Below are 16,895 nucleotides of genomic sequence, written 5' to 3' on the forward strand. Positions count from 1 at the left end.
CAAAGCAAAAACATCATCATGAATCTATGTTGCTTTCTCTCTGTTATATTGCATAATGTTCATTCCATGCTGGGGAGAAAAGAATCAAATAATCCTCAGTAAAGACATAAGCAGACAAAACCTGTTGGCTGGTGATGGGGAGATATAGACCCTAGTAATTTATTATAATATAGAAGGCAAATAATCTGCTTCATGCAACAAAACTATATTGATTATCAACAAAGAAGGATGTACTCCAAGACAAAAGTACTGCCTTTTAAAGAAGACAGATGAAAAATTTGTTTGTTTTCCTGTTACTCCGTGGTGTAAGGACTGCAATACAGGATGCTTACAATCTCATCAGTTTACGCTAGATGAAACAACAAAATATTAAAATAACGTGACAGCCACTTTTCTTGCAGCTGTGGCATGAAAGTTAGAACAAATACAGAAAGGGTGATTGAGCATTGGAATGGGCTGCCCAGAGAAGTGGTGGAGTCACCAGCCCTCAAAGTGTTTAAAAGACTAGATGTGGCACTCAGTGGTCTAGTTGAGAGGATGTTGCTTGGTCATAGCTTGGACTTGATGATTTCAAAAGTCTTTTCCAGCCTAGTTGATTCTATGTGTTTCTGTGTGATTCTGTGTGAAATCTCAAGTTGCTTAATTTCTCCTTATTTAGTCATGAGTCAGAGAAATTGTGATCAACCTTCTGAGCTGTAAATCCATCTGCAGTTGACAATAAATTATGCCACAGGTGTGTACTGTAGATAATTCCTCCAGAGAATTCTGACATTTCAAAGGTTTTTACATTTTAAATAGAATTTTCCAAAGGATGCTCCTAAGCTGCATTTACTTATTAAGAGTCGTCAATCTTTCAGGTAATTTTTCTTTAAATTTGAAAGATTGAAAATAGTAATTTCCTCTTCCTGAAACATTGCTTTAATTACCCTTTTTAAATAGACTACTGTTTTGGAGGTTTTTTCTGCTATGATTAGTTTTTGGGCAAAAATAAAACTGTGGTTTTAGCTGTCTGAATTGGAATGTTTAGGGCATGATTCAACACAGCAAACCAGACAGGACACAGAGCACCATACTTCTAACTAGCATCCACTTCCCTCTGTCTGGATAACTAAATAAGGATTCAGGAAAAAAAAGTGATATTCACCTGGATTTTCAGAGTGGTCACAGTATTGCTCAGAGACTTCAGATAAGAAAGCAGGGCTATCCAAGCTACAGAAAGAATTTACTGAGACTGCTTGGCATGATTTTGTATGTAAGTGGTGAGGTAGGAAAGAAAAGTGTCAATCTCTTCAGAGAAAAATCTAGTTTCCAAAGGGCAAACAGATATAGTACTCACTTTCATGGATTTTTCATGACTGTCCATCTTTCCATGCTATTCAAATAATAAGTGCAGATAGCATGTGATTTAAGCCACAAACAAAAGACAACTAATATATTTGAATACCCCATTGGTGAATAACTCACTAGTGCATTAAAAGAAATTTTGCAGATGGTGATTTGCAATCTATTGGAAGATAATTATTGATTATGTGTGAGGTAGACTGTAAAATCCAAGATACATTTATGAATATACAGGAATAATTTGTAAATTGTATCAATAGTGCTTCCCTAAGATTTTTGCATGACCTCCATGACCTCCATTCCTGGACATAGCTCTATTGCTGTTAATGGTACACTATGGGGAGGCAGCTGGGCAGTGGAGCAGAGAGTAGTATGGAGATGGTGGATGGTGTGGACATCTTGGTCTTTGTAGGCCAGAAACCGTGGGAACATTAAATGGAAATGTAAAGGAGGAAGCGAAAAGGAATATGGTACTTTGTTTTAAGGTAGTCATGTAAGACTGCACCTCTAAGATTGTGGTTAAGCAATATTGCTAAGGAACATTAATAATGTGATTATTGCTTGGCAGTGGAAAATTTTATTCAAAGCTGTTAGAGTATATAAACTGAGCTTTAGGTACAATAGATGACTTCATGACTTCACGACTTCACAATGAACGACTTCTTGCTTGCACCCGAGTGAAGCCCATCTCTCAATCGCTGACAGTACACTGCATTATTTGTCTTTGCCATGTTGCTGGAACCAGCAAAGTTTCATGAAGCAGGTTCCCTTAAAGCTGGCAATGGATAACAGTGATGACAGGCCAACTTCTGTAAAGGCAAAAACTAACACATTCCGAGAAATTTTTACCTTAATGAAAACTTGATTGCTTCTCACTGCTTGGCTATCTGTAGAAGTACCTTTAGGAATTTTACTTAATTGGCTGTGTGGGGCTGTTTTCTCAGCTTTTGAAATACTGAGACATTTCAAAACTAGAGAAGTGCCACCACGGAGTGAATTGCTGCAATAAATACGAAGAAGTGAGGCCAAGTAAAAAACCACTCAGATATCACTGAGGCTGGACAGCAACAGTTAGAGGTATTTTACTGCAGGAGAATGAGACTTTCTAGAGCACCAAAGAAATGAAGCACAGTCCAGCTAAGCCCCCTACCTCTGCTGTGCTTCTGGGAGTCAGCTACGCCAGTAGGAAAACTGAGGCAAAGATACTTTGACTAATGTCAGTGCTGACAATGAAAGAACAAAGGATTCTGATGAAAGCCAGACACAGTCTGTTAAAAAAAAATTAAATTAAAATAGATTAAATTTTAGGCAAACAGTTTGAGAGTCATAACAGGATTAGTCAGGTGGGTTGCCAAGAAATCATTAGTAGAAAAAGTTATTTAGCTGGTCTAAGCAGAGTTATAAAGTTCTTGTAAGGGGCTCTGAGATTAAGCAGTATGGCCTAGATTTTTTTTTCTTGAAATAAAATCCAAATAAAGTAATATTTACTATACTTCACAAAGTTAGAATTTTTTGAAACTAAGAGAATAATCATGTTTCTAAAGCATGGAGTATGAATTTTGTGAATATCTAATATATTCAGTTCTATATATTAAATAGAAATATATGTGTTTTTCTATCTGGATCAAATCTCCTTTAAAAGCCCAAGGCATTCATGTGTATGGTCAGATTTGTGTCTACTTACATAAATCAAAATTTTCAAATTTTCTCTCAATTCAGTATTTTGGTCAGATGACTGTAAGTATTAATATCAATATAAAATATCAAGAAGACATAATCAAACATTATGTAAGAGAAATGTGATGGCTTCTAAAAAGCTAGTAACTTTGTCAGGGTATATATCAGGGAACACATATGAAAAAAGCACATTTGCATAAGTTTTTAACTATGAAAGTCAGCAGAAAAGATTCTTTTAATTAGAAAAATTCTGTAGAAATCAGAATTTAATTTAATTTTAATTTAATTTAAAAAATGTCTGTAGAAATCAGATTCATTATATAAATGTGTTTAGGAGCTGAATGTAATCCAGTCAATTATGCATAAATATTACTTAATAATAACAATAATAATAGAATCATAAAATGGTTTGGGTTGGAAGGGACCTTAACGATCATCTAGTTCCAAAGCCCCATCCAAACTGGCCTTGACCACTCTCAGGGTTGGGGCATGCACAGATTCTTTGGGCAAACTGTTCCACCCTCATAGTAAAGAATTTCTTTCTAACAATTAACCAACTCTCTTTCAGTTGGAAGCCATTACTCCTTGTCCTATCACTACAGCTCCTGCTGAAGAGTCTCTCTCTGACCTGCCTGTAGGCCCCCTTCAGATACTGAAAATTGTTATGATGTCTCCACACAACATTCTCTTCTCTAGGCTGAAGAGCCCAAATTTTCTCAACCTGTCTTTGTGGAAGAGGTACTCGAGTCCGCTTGTCAACTTTATGGTCCTCCTTTGGACTTGCTCCAACAGTTCCTTGTACCTATGGTGGGGTTACCAAAACAGTACTCAAGGTGGGGTCTTACAGAGCAGAGCAGAGAGGTAGAATCATCTCCTTCGACTTGCTAGCTGCTCTCCTTTTGAGGCAGCCCAGGACACTGTTGGCTTTCTGAGCTGTGAGCACACACTGCCAGCTCATGTTGAGTTTTCATCAGCCATGACTCTCAAACTCTTATCCATAGGGTATTCTCATTCATTCTCACAAACCTGTAGGTGTACCTAAGATAGCCCTGACCCAGCTGTCACTGGCTTTATTGAGCTTCATGAGGTTCACACAGCCTCACCTCTCAAGCCTGCCCAGTTCCCTCTAGATGGCATCCCTTCCTTCCAGCATGTTGACTGCATTACACAGCTTGGTGTCATCAGCAAACTTGCTGGGGGTGCACTTTCCATATCATTGACAAGGATACTGAACAGTATTGGCCTCACCACTGACCCCTGTGGGACACCACTTTTCACTGGTCTACAGGTGGACAATTAGCTGTTGACTGCATAGACTAATAGATAATAATAGACTAATATATTCTCTACAAAAAAAAACCCCAACCTGTAACAAAACAAAAAGAAATTTATTCCTTCAGTGGCTACTTAGCAGTGCTCTCCCATTTAACCAGCAAGCAGATAAGATCACAAAAATTAGCTGATTCAACGGAAGATTATAATATGGGAATAATTTATAATGTGTTCATATTTAAAATGTAACTGATACATGAATAAGTCATCTTACACTGTAACTATCATTCTTGGCTAGAGTGACAGTGATGAAATATTTTCCTGTCAGACCAAATATGGAAGAATATGGAGCATATGTCTTCTAAAGAAATAATGTTTAACAAAACTCCAAGTGGTCTTATTTTTGCTTCAAATTCAACATATTCTTGGTCATCTGTTGCTCATAACATTGATTTTCATTCCACTTGGTATCATACCTGCCTGAGTCAGCTCATGTTAATGTCAGAAATGATATATAAAGAATAAAACTGCATTTCAGCTGCTGAGGTTCAAGAGGAAGGAATGCAGTATTAAACCAGAAGATACCTGAATTCTCCAGGTGAAACCGTCTTGTCTGTGCTTCATGGGTAGCCTTCTATTTTTATGTCATTAAAGAGGCAATGAATGAATTGGGCTAGGAGGGAACAGCAGGTGTTTAGAAGGCAAATATGCTATTATGTAGCTTGTGGTCAGTGATCAGTATGCAAGTATACAAAGACTGGGGATGGCTGTGATGGACTGTGACAAACAGCAAAGTGGCATGCTGATTGACCTTCCAGGTGAGTAGAGAAACCAGTCAACACCAGTAAAATTCATGAAGTGTTTCTTTCTTGGCTGACACACCATTGATGCATGCTGGAGAGCTACTGTTAGTTAAGCTGTGGAACAGCATCTGCCATTTCCATAGACTCATCAGTGACACCCATGGGTAAGATGGCATCTGGGTTTATGTAGCTGATGACAAACCTAGCAGTCCTTTCTCAGCAATCACCAGCAGTTTCTCAGCAATCTTGCAAAGACAAAGAAATGTGTGTTCTCACAGCAGTACACTCTCATTCTTGCACATTAAACATGAATTGACCTGGCTTCCTTCCGTGTGTGATTGTCAAGTTTCTGTTCCTCAGTCACTGTTTTTTGTAGCAGAATTGACACAATACAGTTTCTCTATGTAAAAGTCACATTAATTCCCTTTTGTCTCTCCTTGTCTTTTTGGACCAACCTATGCAACAACTTCCTGAAATTCCACTATTTATTTCCTCAATATGAAATGAAACCTGATACATTATAACATAAAAATAAAATTATACATAATGCTGAAGGAGTGAAAACAACAGAAAACCAAGACAAACCATCTAGCAGTAATAACCAACACACCTACCTTGAAAAAACTCTCCCTTGCATTTTCTTCCTTATTGGGATTGATTAATTTAGGAAATACTGATTTCCTAAAAATTGCTAGATTTCAAGAAAAATGCTGATTTCAAGAAAGCCACCAAAAACCACTCTCACTGACTGCCAAAACAAAATTTAACCCACTTTTTCCCATCTGTTTTCTTTTGTATTATCTAAAACTGAATTTAATCATATATACCAGAGGAACAAAATGTGAAATTGCATGATTTTTCACAGTGCATGAGAAAACTCCATCTCTCTAATAAGAAGATGCTTTAGAGGAAGTGCATAAAATCACTCTTGCAGCAGCCTTTCCAGAATAAAACAATGGGATTTTCAATCCCAGAATGAAATTACCCTGGTGACTGGACTCCCAACATTTTCATAAAAACTCACAGAGCCATTAAATTAAGACCAAAAAATTGATCAGACATAAGAAATTCAAGATGACCTGTTTCTTTGTGGTTATGTTTTTCTCAGACACTTGATGGTTAAAGCCCTCAAATATGGAGTTTTGACAGCTTTAAAACCTGGTGTGTATAAACACGTCACTTTAAAACCTAACCAATACTTTCAGAATTGGGTACTATAATCTTCCCCTTGAAGGGTGAAAACCCTGAATTAAACTTATTTGCACAGAGTTTCAGAAGATAAGGGTGCAAAAATCTGTATCCCAAATTCTCTGGCTGACATAAAAGGCAAATAAAGTTTCTCTTGGCCTGTTATCATGTTATGATAGATAAATTCAAAGATAAGCCTTATGTGATGTGGAAAAAGTTTACCAAATTGAAAGTGTTTAAACAACAGTTATGGACTTTCAAGACTTCTATTGAGGTCACAAGAAACATTTTTCAGTAGAACAGAAGGCTGTGTTCAGTAACTCATTGAGGAGGAAAAGTGTGACTATAGTAGCACCTGTTGGACAACCACTGTCACCACCTCACCACATGCTGAGACTCAAAATGTTACCATGGCACTGCTGGGCCTTCAAGAGTATTTGAAGAGCTTTCAAGGAAAAAAAAATCCAACAAAACAACCTAGCATTTTATGTGCTTTCAGAATAGCACAGAACAGTTCTTAAATTATGAAAATGTATCACTGAATAAGCATACCTTCCTACGATGGGATGGCACAATAAAATATGTTTCAATATTATGCTTCTTCAAGAAACTATTCCTTTCATGACCATATCCTGGTTCTACCTCGTAGTCCCCATTTAGGCACTCTAAGGTGGTCTTTGTAATGTGAACTTTCCTGGAGAGAAAATCAGACATTACTGTTTAAAGCAAAGATACATTATGAGTTACTTGCTACCAAAATACACTCCTGTACAGAAGTTCATAAAGAGGTCAACAGGTCAATTTACATGCAAGAACATAGGTGTGATGTTAAAAAAAAAAAGTTATGTTTTTTACTTTTACCCAAATTGAACATAGAAAAAAAAATCTATTACATGCATTTTCTAAACTTAGGCAAAGTGAACAGAAAGATAACAGTTGACTATCCAAACACTTGCAGATTTGCTTTTTTGTAGAAAGTGAGTGTCTGCACATGATCTTCTACATTGTGTGGCTTTCTTAAGTTTTTACCTCAACGGCTGCTTGGAAAAACATCCTGCTGTTTGAAACTTGTGACATCACACTCCAAACCTCTTTTGTGCATAAAGCAGAAACTTCTTTTTCTGTTTCACTTCACATCTCTGACTCATATCATTTATCTACTCTGTTTTGTAGGCAGCTTTCTGACTCGTTTTGGCAATACACCAATCTTTAATATTGAGTTTTCTTATCCTGAAAAAGTTTTCACATTTTCTCCTGGAAGATCCCGTATATTTGAAATGTATTCAGAAAAGGTTTTTGAAAAAAAATTACTGCTTTCCTCTATAAACATGTGTTAAGATTTTTTCCACTGGGTAACTTTAAGATAATCAACACATAAAATACACTGCCAAAATTATCTAAAGTGGATGTATGCAATAAGTAAAAATTCATCATTACCACAAAAAATTAATTGGTTCCTTTGTCTTCTGTACAGCAATCAAGATCTCACAAAAATCAAAAAAGAGTATGGGAGGTCCTAGTCCAAATGTGAGCTACACACAGAACACCCATGAACCTTTGCAAATGTTCACTGTGTGTATTTAAGTTGTGTCCAAGGCTGTGCAATGAGTACTTAAAGCTCCAGGACATGCCCCATGGGTTGGCTGCAGGTTTATGTGCTACTGTATCATTTGCAAATGTCATTAATATCTGAGTTCATTAACAGGTATGTCTTTTCTATACCACACAACTAGTGTTGGAAATCTGGTCATGTAAAAGGAGCAAGGCATTCTTACAGTCTAGCAATCTTATATTCCTAGTATCGTCTCATTCCTACGTTTTATATTTGGCAACTTGTAAAAACGATTTTGTTTGAAAATGTTTTACTTCTAATCTAACCTATTACTTATAGAAATATCAAGATCATTTTGAAAATTCCACAGGATAAATCACATAATACATTGATTGCTCTTGCCAAACACAATGGTTTTCATCAATAGCAATTATGCTGCAAATGCCTTAAAAATGGAAGAATCTCTTCATCCATAGAATTTTTTGGTTTTTTTTTTTTTTGTTGTTTTCTTTTCTTTTTTTTTTTTTTTTTTGGTATGTGTTTTTTTTCAGACTTACCCAGGTAGTCCTCCAGCTTCCATTACATTAGCTAATGTCACATCATTTGACCAGACATCATATTGCCATTTTCGGAGACCCAGGACCCCACAAAGCACCCTGCCTGTATGCAATCCAACTCTCATGTTCAGATCAACCTCTGTGGCTTCTGCAACAGATCTGTAATGGACAGCATCAGAATATTAATATTTAGACAATGAGTGCTTTTCATTTTCTCTCCTCCCAAAATTAACACATATGTTTATACATGACTGAATAGAAAAGGTCTTATAAAACCTGAAATGGTATATTCAGGTACTGTTCTCACACCTTCACTAGTTTCAAAGCCCTAACTGAAATTCCAAAAAAAGATTTTTATTGGTTATATTTTAATTACTGTTGAACCAATATTATGTTGAACCAAAATATATTTCTAAATTTCTTGACCATTTCTGTGAGAAAAGAAGCACTAATTGAGATTGTCAATGTATAAATAATTATTCCCAATCTACTATGTTCTAATTGATTCAAGTACCCAGTTACTAGAGTACAGGACAAAGAAAATGACAAAAGTAATAAATCATTGCAAGAACAGCAGAGACTAAACACTAATATTGTCCCTAAGCTTCTGTAAGAGTGGCACCAAAACAACTTGTGACTAGTCTTGCACCTGTAAATTAAATCTAATGTTCAGAGATTTTTACTGCCTAGCTGGTAAAGGATGAATTTATCTGCAAAATTGTTATTAAAATAATATTTTTTGTTGCCACAATAAGTTAAGATTCTTAATTTCTGTGAATGAAGGGCATGCTATGACTTGCACTCTGCACAAAGTTGTGCACACTCAAAAAGGCACCTTGAAACTAACAGTCTTAAATATTACATGTTATTTAATAACACTCTACATCGATTTTTTTCAGCTCTTTCTGTTAGAGAAACACCTGTCATTCCACAGTCCAGTTACTATCCAAAAAGTGATATTATCTCTGAATAAAGGAAACAGACTATCACTGTAAGAATTTATTTTCACTTGATTTTCCTAATTTGAATTTTCCAATTTCCTAATTTGAATTTTCCAATGCATTTAATAGAAGAAGACTTTAAAATGGGACTTTAGCTATGATTTTCCCTTGGCCTTCATTGACCAAATTTTTTTTCAAGTGTCATCTATTTACACTGGATTTTGCAGAGATGCCTTTAGAAAGACTTTTCAACTATTTCAGAACTTGTACTTATTTAAATACAATTAACAGAAAGGTCAGCATAGATCAAGATGTGGGATGTGCAGCAAAGATACCTGGCCTCAATTTAAACAACAAACTCTTCACCTATGAAGGTACGTTCCATGTCAGCAATCACTAATGTCAGTAAGATGGAGATCTCTTTTGTCTCACAGGGAATCTTGGCATAACACATTTTTCAGTCATATTCTATGCAACAGCACAGAAAAGCTTATGCACAGCTTTCTGAAAGATTAAATATTTCCTTGTCCTATTCCTACTCACTGCATGTCAGCTCTCCCTTACTCAGTATCTGTTCCCAGTCAAGCCTTGAATATGACTTCAAGGAGTCCTAAAAGGATTCTAGTGTAACAAAGCTTTGTTGTGCACACGGTTTGACAGATCTTTGAGGAAATGAAAGACCCTAATACCATAAGCCACCCAACAATAAACGACCACACTTTTTATCTTCACTTGAGCATGTGTATTGTGTCATTAATAGATTGACCTTACTTGAAGCCCACACCTTGCAAGCCAAAGCCCTTGAGGATAACACCTTGTCTGCCTATGTTCTCCTGCATAATTAATAACCTATGTAATAATCTTAATTAATGAACACAAAAAAGTTTGGGTTTCTCTGCTCACAAATGAGTGTGGGTTTTTTTGTTGGTTCCCTCTCTCCTCCTCAATTTAAAAAAGTATATAAAACCTGCGACTAAATGTATGTGGAAAGACAGTGAAATCCAGACACTGATAAAGTTCACTCAAGTCTTTGACATTGCTTTATCTGACTGGGATAAATTTACTCTCCTTTTAGAAATGTTAATAGAATAACAAAAAGTAAATGAAAAAAGATGAGCAGAGAAATACAACATGGCTGACCATACTCCTTGTTAAATAAGCCGAACTGTATAATGCATCAATGAACCATTAAAGCAGAATCTGAAAACACTTTATGTTTTGAACAAAAACTTTCCATAAATAGTCACTTAGTCAAAAATCTAAACTGAGAATACATTTCTACATCTTCCCCAGAAGGTACAATGTGTTTCAGAGATGTTTTTATCATTATTAAATTTGAGTAGGAAAAAGCTCATGAGAAGTTCATTACATTTTTTGATTTTCTCTTGTAGACCTTTGTGCTCTTTATGCAGATAATTTCCATAAATAAACCCCAGTGAACTATCAAAAATGAGGAATATTAGGTAATATATAAAGAAGAGGTTTCAAATTTAAATTCAGAGCAGTACAATGATCATGTTCCTAAACAACATCAACATCTCTACAATAAAATATCACAAAAATGTCCAGTGAGGTATTTTAAATTATAAATACATTTCTGAGAAAATATCAGCACTTCACAAACAAGACAGGAAGAGGAAAAAGGAGTTTCTCAAATAAATTATTCATTATAACTTATTCTCTCATAGGTTCCTATACTTAAATTTTCCAAATATTGACACAAAAGTAGGCCCAGAAACAAATGGAAAATAATAAAGCATTTTCTTTTTAAACAATTGTGTTCAGAATCTAAGGAACTGACTAATAAGAAAAGCATCTACCCTGACAGCTCAAGTATCCTACAAAGCCTTTAAATTTTAGTTCCCTCCTTAACTACAAGTATTTTATGTGCTGCTACAAGCCATGAAAGTAATTTAGGTCACCTGTAGAACAGCTCCAGGCCTGTGCTCCTGAGCATTCGAGGAGGGAAACAAAAAAAACTCTGCATGCCATTTCTTCTAATTACTTATTACTTATTAGAAGTAATTATTCTAATTACTTCTTCTAATTTCCTTAGGTCTAAAAGTATCTGCAGAAATGAATGTTTCCTGCTTAAAGGCATAGATATGATTTTTGGTTCAATTACATAGACTTCCCCAGAGTATTGCTCAGCTGCAGCAGAGCACTAGGACAGAGAGACAGGGCTGTTGAAGGGCTGCTGGGTTGCTCTGGCACAGGCGCGAGCTCATGAAGCTCTTACCATTGGTAGACAGCTTCTTAAAAATGCAGCTGCTGGTTCTCTAAAAACTTGACATCAATTCACTCCTGCCTGTTCAAACATTTCCAGGCCCTGGACTTTCGGATGACCGGGGGAAAGCATCAAGGGTGTTGACATTAGGGAAGTTAATGCTTCTGTCTAGTTCCACAGGCAAAAATTACACAGGAAAACTTAATATTTCCATTGGACTTATGCAAATGGGCTGCTGTAGTTTTTCTCCCTTTCCTGGTGCTTTTGATCAGCCAGTGACGAAACCCATTGAAAGGAGACAGTTCAAGCATCAACCTTTCCTGTGCAAAAACCTCCTCAGGTGCAAATAAGCCCAGCTTCCATCTCTGAGGTTTTATGTGATAACTGGTGGAGTCATTCAGATTAGGTGGAGTGATCCATTCAGGATAAAATCACCTATGTGGCACAGAAAATAGCTGATAAACCCTACTGTGTTGCCCAGTTCTCAAGAAGTAAAGGTTCATGGACCTCAGTTTCCTTCAGACCTCTTCAAAGCCCATATGCAGCAGCAACATTCAATCAGAAGGTCAGATGAGACTTATTCTAAAGTAACCCTTCCCCTCCTCACTACAGTATGTGTAGGTTGAACTAAAACAGTGTGCAGTAGTTGCTGTGATCCACAGATATGCTCCTACTGTGCCATGCTCCCTGCTACTACACACAGTCAGTGATGCAGCTAGTGATGCAATTCCCACTGAGTCAGTACTAAAATGACATCCTAGTAATGTCCTAACAGAAGAAGCATCATGAAAATGTACTGTTGGTGTTCAGACAGAAATTATTATGGATTCCATTAAAGTTTTGAAAAGTTTATGAATGTTGAGTATTTTGACCCAGTCCAAAATGTAGTATTTATATACTTCTCATTCAGAATCTCTCTTTATTTCCAGTTGGAAACATTACAGATTATCTCTTGCTCTGCAGCATTACTGAATGCAGGTAGATAAGTGTGTCAGTTCACCACATTTCATATCCTAAGAGGAGTTGCTGTACTGAGCCAAAGAATTGTTTAATACGATTTGTATCCACTGATGAAGTGCTGTCCAGGGAAAGACAAAACTAGTAAGAATGTATAAAACTTCCCCCATATAACACTTGCTTAAAACAGAACTCTGGATGGCTTTTGGAGGAGAGAGGGAGGGAAGAGCTTTGTTAGCTGGGCATAACTTTTCTACATGGCAGTCAGAAAATAAATATATCTATTTAGAAGGTAAAACATTGAAGTACAGGAGAATGAAAATTTCAAATGTGGCAATCAATTTAAGTAAAGTGAAGAGAGTACTTGGCCTGACACAATGTTCATAACCAAGGTGGAAACATCGGCCTCATTAGAAAAATACATATATTAGAGGCACTAATGAATATTATAATTTAAATTATATTACTAACAAAAGCATGACAGTCAAAACTCATATGGTAGGAGCAACATTGATGGTATTGAACACTGTGGCACTTTAAGTGACTCTAAAGTAGAACAAACACCTGGCCTGTACTGAGGCACTGACACAATGGCTGCAGAAGTTCTTTTGGAACAGAATCAGAATATAACACTATCTGTTTTGTCAGTTTTTAAGAATAAAAAGCCATAATTACTTTGATTCTGTTCCCTTTAAGAAAACACTTTGTGGAAGGTGGATGAAATTGTGAAAATTATAATTATTATGATTAAATTATAATTATTATAACTATTTTATGATACTTTGAAATTATGTTCTCAGATGATACATTCAGCACCATATTGAAAGATACTTAAGTAACAGTTACGTATAAAATGAAGAGAATGGAATGTATCAGTTTATGTGAACACATTCAACTCCAATCACAGAACTAACAATCAGCCATGGAAGTTTCTATTCCTTGATTTTCCAGGAAAAAGAAAACAGCTCTTGTTAGTACATATCTCTGGGATGGACACTTTTGATGGATCCATCCCATGAATCATAGTTCAAGTGATTTTATTTATTTATTTATTTATTTATTTGTCCCAGGTAACACAACAAATTTATCACTAGGGATGACAAATTCCAAGCATAAATTTACAGTGTCAAGACCTGAATTTTACAGTAAAGTGAATACACTTTAAAAAGATTACCAGATGGCATCCACCTATGCATGAAAGGGGGAAGTTTAAAAAATATGACTTAGTTTCTCATGGAACTGATAAACAAAGTTCAATAATCATACCAATACAATATAAAATGCTGCATTCTGACTTCACTGTCAGAAGCTCCTGATTTCTCCTTTTCATTTACTAAACACATTTTAAAACAAATTAGTCTGGGGAATCTCTCTTCTAACTTTAGTTTCTGTGAAGGAGAGAGACTAATTGTGCTAATGCACGAAGAATGCAGAATATATCCCTAGCTATCAAACAACCTTAAGTAGATCTGGCATTGTCTTAAAACCTTGCCTCTTACACTCTTGCTCTCTCATCATGCTCTGACCACTAACTACATAAAAGACCTAGAATTTATGAATTCTTAAAAAATTTAAATCCTGAAATGGCCAGTTATCTTTTATTATAACCTGTGACTAAACATGCCTAGATAACATACTACAGCTCATCCACATAAAATTGCAAAGTTGCTGAAGCTTCCAAGGGGCCTCTGGAAATAATCTAGACCAATATACTTGCTTCAGAAAACAGCCAGCTACAGAAGTTTGTCCAGAACTGTGCCCAGTTGGGTTTAAATCTCTCCAAGGGCAGAAATGCTACAACTTTTCACTGAAACTTCTCAAGTATCTGACTACTTGCACAGTAAAAAATAGTTTTTCTTCTATTGAAATTGAATTTCTTACATTTCAGTTTGTGCCCATTTCCTCTTGTGCTGGTGCTGGATGCCACCGAGAAAAGTTTGGCTTTGTCCTCTTTACTCCCTCTCTCTAGGTATTTGTCTGCATTGGTAAGAATCCCTCTAAACCTTCTCTTCTGCAGGCTGAACAGGCCCAGTTCATTATTTTCTAATTCAACTCATTTTCCAAGTTTACATTATCATGTCAGTAGCCAATAAAATATACCCTAAAAAGGGAACATGTTCATTTCTAATAGTAAAACTGAAACATTCTAAAGTGGAAAGTTCCAGCATCTATACTAATACCTTATTTGTATACATGAAATACAGCACAACTAACAAATTAAAGATCAGTGCTAGTTTTGAAAGAGGATGAGAGCATCATCTATTGCTTTCCAGGGATTTAAAAAAACCCCAAACAAACCAAAAGGCTTTTTCAAAATGTGTAAAAGACCTGTACATCTAATTATGTTTTGAAAGGTCAGGGCTTCCTTATAAATGGAGAATCCATATACTGCTGAAAGAATTCACATATTCTTTTACGCTTTTATATTATCATAGACTATCATAAATTATAGATTAAGAGATTACAAAGTATTTTATCAATTTAACAATGCTTACAAATGTGATGAACTTGCATTGAATAAGGGAGAAAATGAATTAATTTACCCAACTTTTCATGCTCTGAGAGATTTTGTAGTATGTTTAGCAAATAAAAAGGAGAAGTGGGCAATACAGTAGTGAAGAAATTTTCCATCTTTATCCTTTCCCTCCTATGTAATGAAATAGATCTCCAGCTTCAGCTAAAAGCTCATTCACAGCTCTCTCACACCCATATTTTTTGCGTTGGCAAAATAATGATCAATGTAGACCTCTCAAGCATAAACAAAAATCTGAGCAGCAAAGTAAATTTCGCGTTACATTTCTGAAAAGCAGCAAAAATGAAAGGTTTAAACATTACATTAAAATAGAATAATCAAGAGGCTATGATTCTGAGACTGCAAGCGCATATACAACAGGCATACATCAGGACTGGTTTTGAGTTTACATACTGGTATGCAAAATGAGCAGTGTTTATCACTGCAAAGCAAGACACTTGACTCCTTTCATTGTGGCAATAGGCAATAGGGTATATTTTCTTATTTCCCATTATCTTTCTGCCACCTATTCAGTACATGTATGTGCCTCTACATACTCAATTTGCACACTTACTTACAGTGATTAAATGGAGTGGAAAAACAATGTCTAGAGTGGCCATTCCTGCAATCAGGGTCCTGTGGCCTGAATGCAAGAGAGTGACTTGCCAGGTGAGTAGTGCTAGCAGACATTGATGTTTTTCTAAGACCACACTTCCTGAACACTACATAGGAGCTTTTGCAGCACTCCTGTCTGGGTTCACCATGCATGGTACTTACGTGATGGTGTCAATCATATCCAGTCCCATTTCAACACAGCAATGGGCATGATCTGTTTTGGGCTGGGTCAATCCTGATACACAGTAGTAACAGTCCCCTAGGATTTTTATTCTTCTGCAATGATTTTCCTTTTATAAAAACAGAATGGGAAAAGTTTTACTATTTATATAAATATTCCAATATTAACAGGGTAAAAATATTCTCCAATACTATGCAATAATTCAGGGAATCTTTTTGTGATCAAATTAGGTAATTTACAGTTTGTGAAGTCTGGGTTCCCCATACACAACAGCTGACAGACACATTTGTTTATTTATTTGTAAATAGACACATATATTGGCACACTGGCACACTGGACGTCAGCCCTGCATTGTTCAACACACATGGGCTAACACTGCTTAAAGATATGGTTCTGAACAAGTGTTATTGCCTTGCCCTAATGCTAGATTAATATGAATTCAAGATTTACAAGGAGTCTTCATATCTGTATGAACTCAAACCAAAGGACTGAGGCCAAACCACTGCTGAATATTGGGAAATGCTTGCATTCTGAGAAGCTTTTGTTACAAATTCAGTTCAAACTCACCAAGAAATATTATTTATTTAAATGTTAAGGTACACACATTTTTGCATTACCTATTCATAAACCATAGTTTACAATACAGCATAATCAGTATGATAGACTTGCAGATGAGAAGTTAGTCAGTTTGCATTGCAATCAAATTCATCTCCTATTTGCATGAAGTTTAATTTCTAAAGCCAAAGAACTCTGGTAAAAACTGTCCCATTAAAAAAAAAAAACACCAAAAATTATGGCATGTGATATTTGCTACATCCATCTGAGCAGAAAGTTCATTTCTAAACAGAGAGCACATAACAAAATGCCTTTAAAAGAGCAGTACCTTTAACTAATAAACTATGAGGAGGCACGAAGAGATTATGGTATCTTTTAAAACTAGACTGTGGCAACTTCTACCCATTTAGAGTTTGGCACAGAGAAGTAACGAACCTGATTAAATGAATCCAACTTACAAAGCTTGGATTATTCCAGTAAGCACCATGAAAAATTAACTGTTGTGAATATGATGGGA

The 16,895-nt window shown here is 35.9% G+C and overlaps 1 protein-coding gene across 3 annotated transcripts in view; it reads right to left on the reverse strand.

The window, feature by feature from the left end:
* ADCY1 (adenylate cyclase 1) overlaps positions 1 to 16,895 on the reverse strand; it is a 145,116-nt gene that overhangs the window by 41,326 nt on the left and 86,895 nt on the right. For all 3 annotated transcript variants that reach the window (XR_011002487.1, XM_068200298.1, XM_068200307.1), the window contains exons 5-7: positions 15,805 to 15,932; positions 8,391 to 8,549; positions 6,834 to 6,975 (exon numbers count right to left, since the gene is read on the reverse strand). Coding sequence is in view for 2 of the 3 variants with exons in the window: in XM_068200298.1 (XP_068056399.1) it covers positions 6,834 to 6,975; positions 8,391 to 8,549; positions 15,805 to 15,932 (429 nt within the window). In the remaining variant the exon portion in view is untranslated. The remainder of the gene's footprint in view (positions 1 to 6,833; positions 6,976 to 8,390; positions 8,550 to 15,804; positions 15,933 to 16,895) is intronic.

The sequence above is a fragment of the Anomalospiza imberbis genome, chromosome 1 (assembly GCF_031753505.1).
Source record: "Anomalospiza imberbis isolate Cuckoo-Finch-1a 21T00152 chromosome 1, ASM3175350v1, whole genome shotgun sequence".
Classification (NCBI taxonomy): domain Eukaryota; kingdom Metazoa; phylum Chordata; class Aves; order Passeriformes; family Viduidae; genus Anomalospiza; species Anomalospiza imberbis.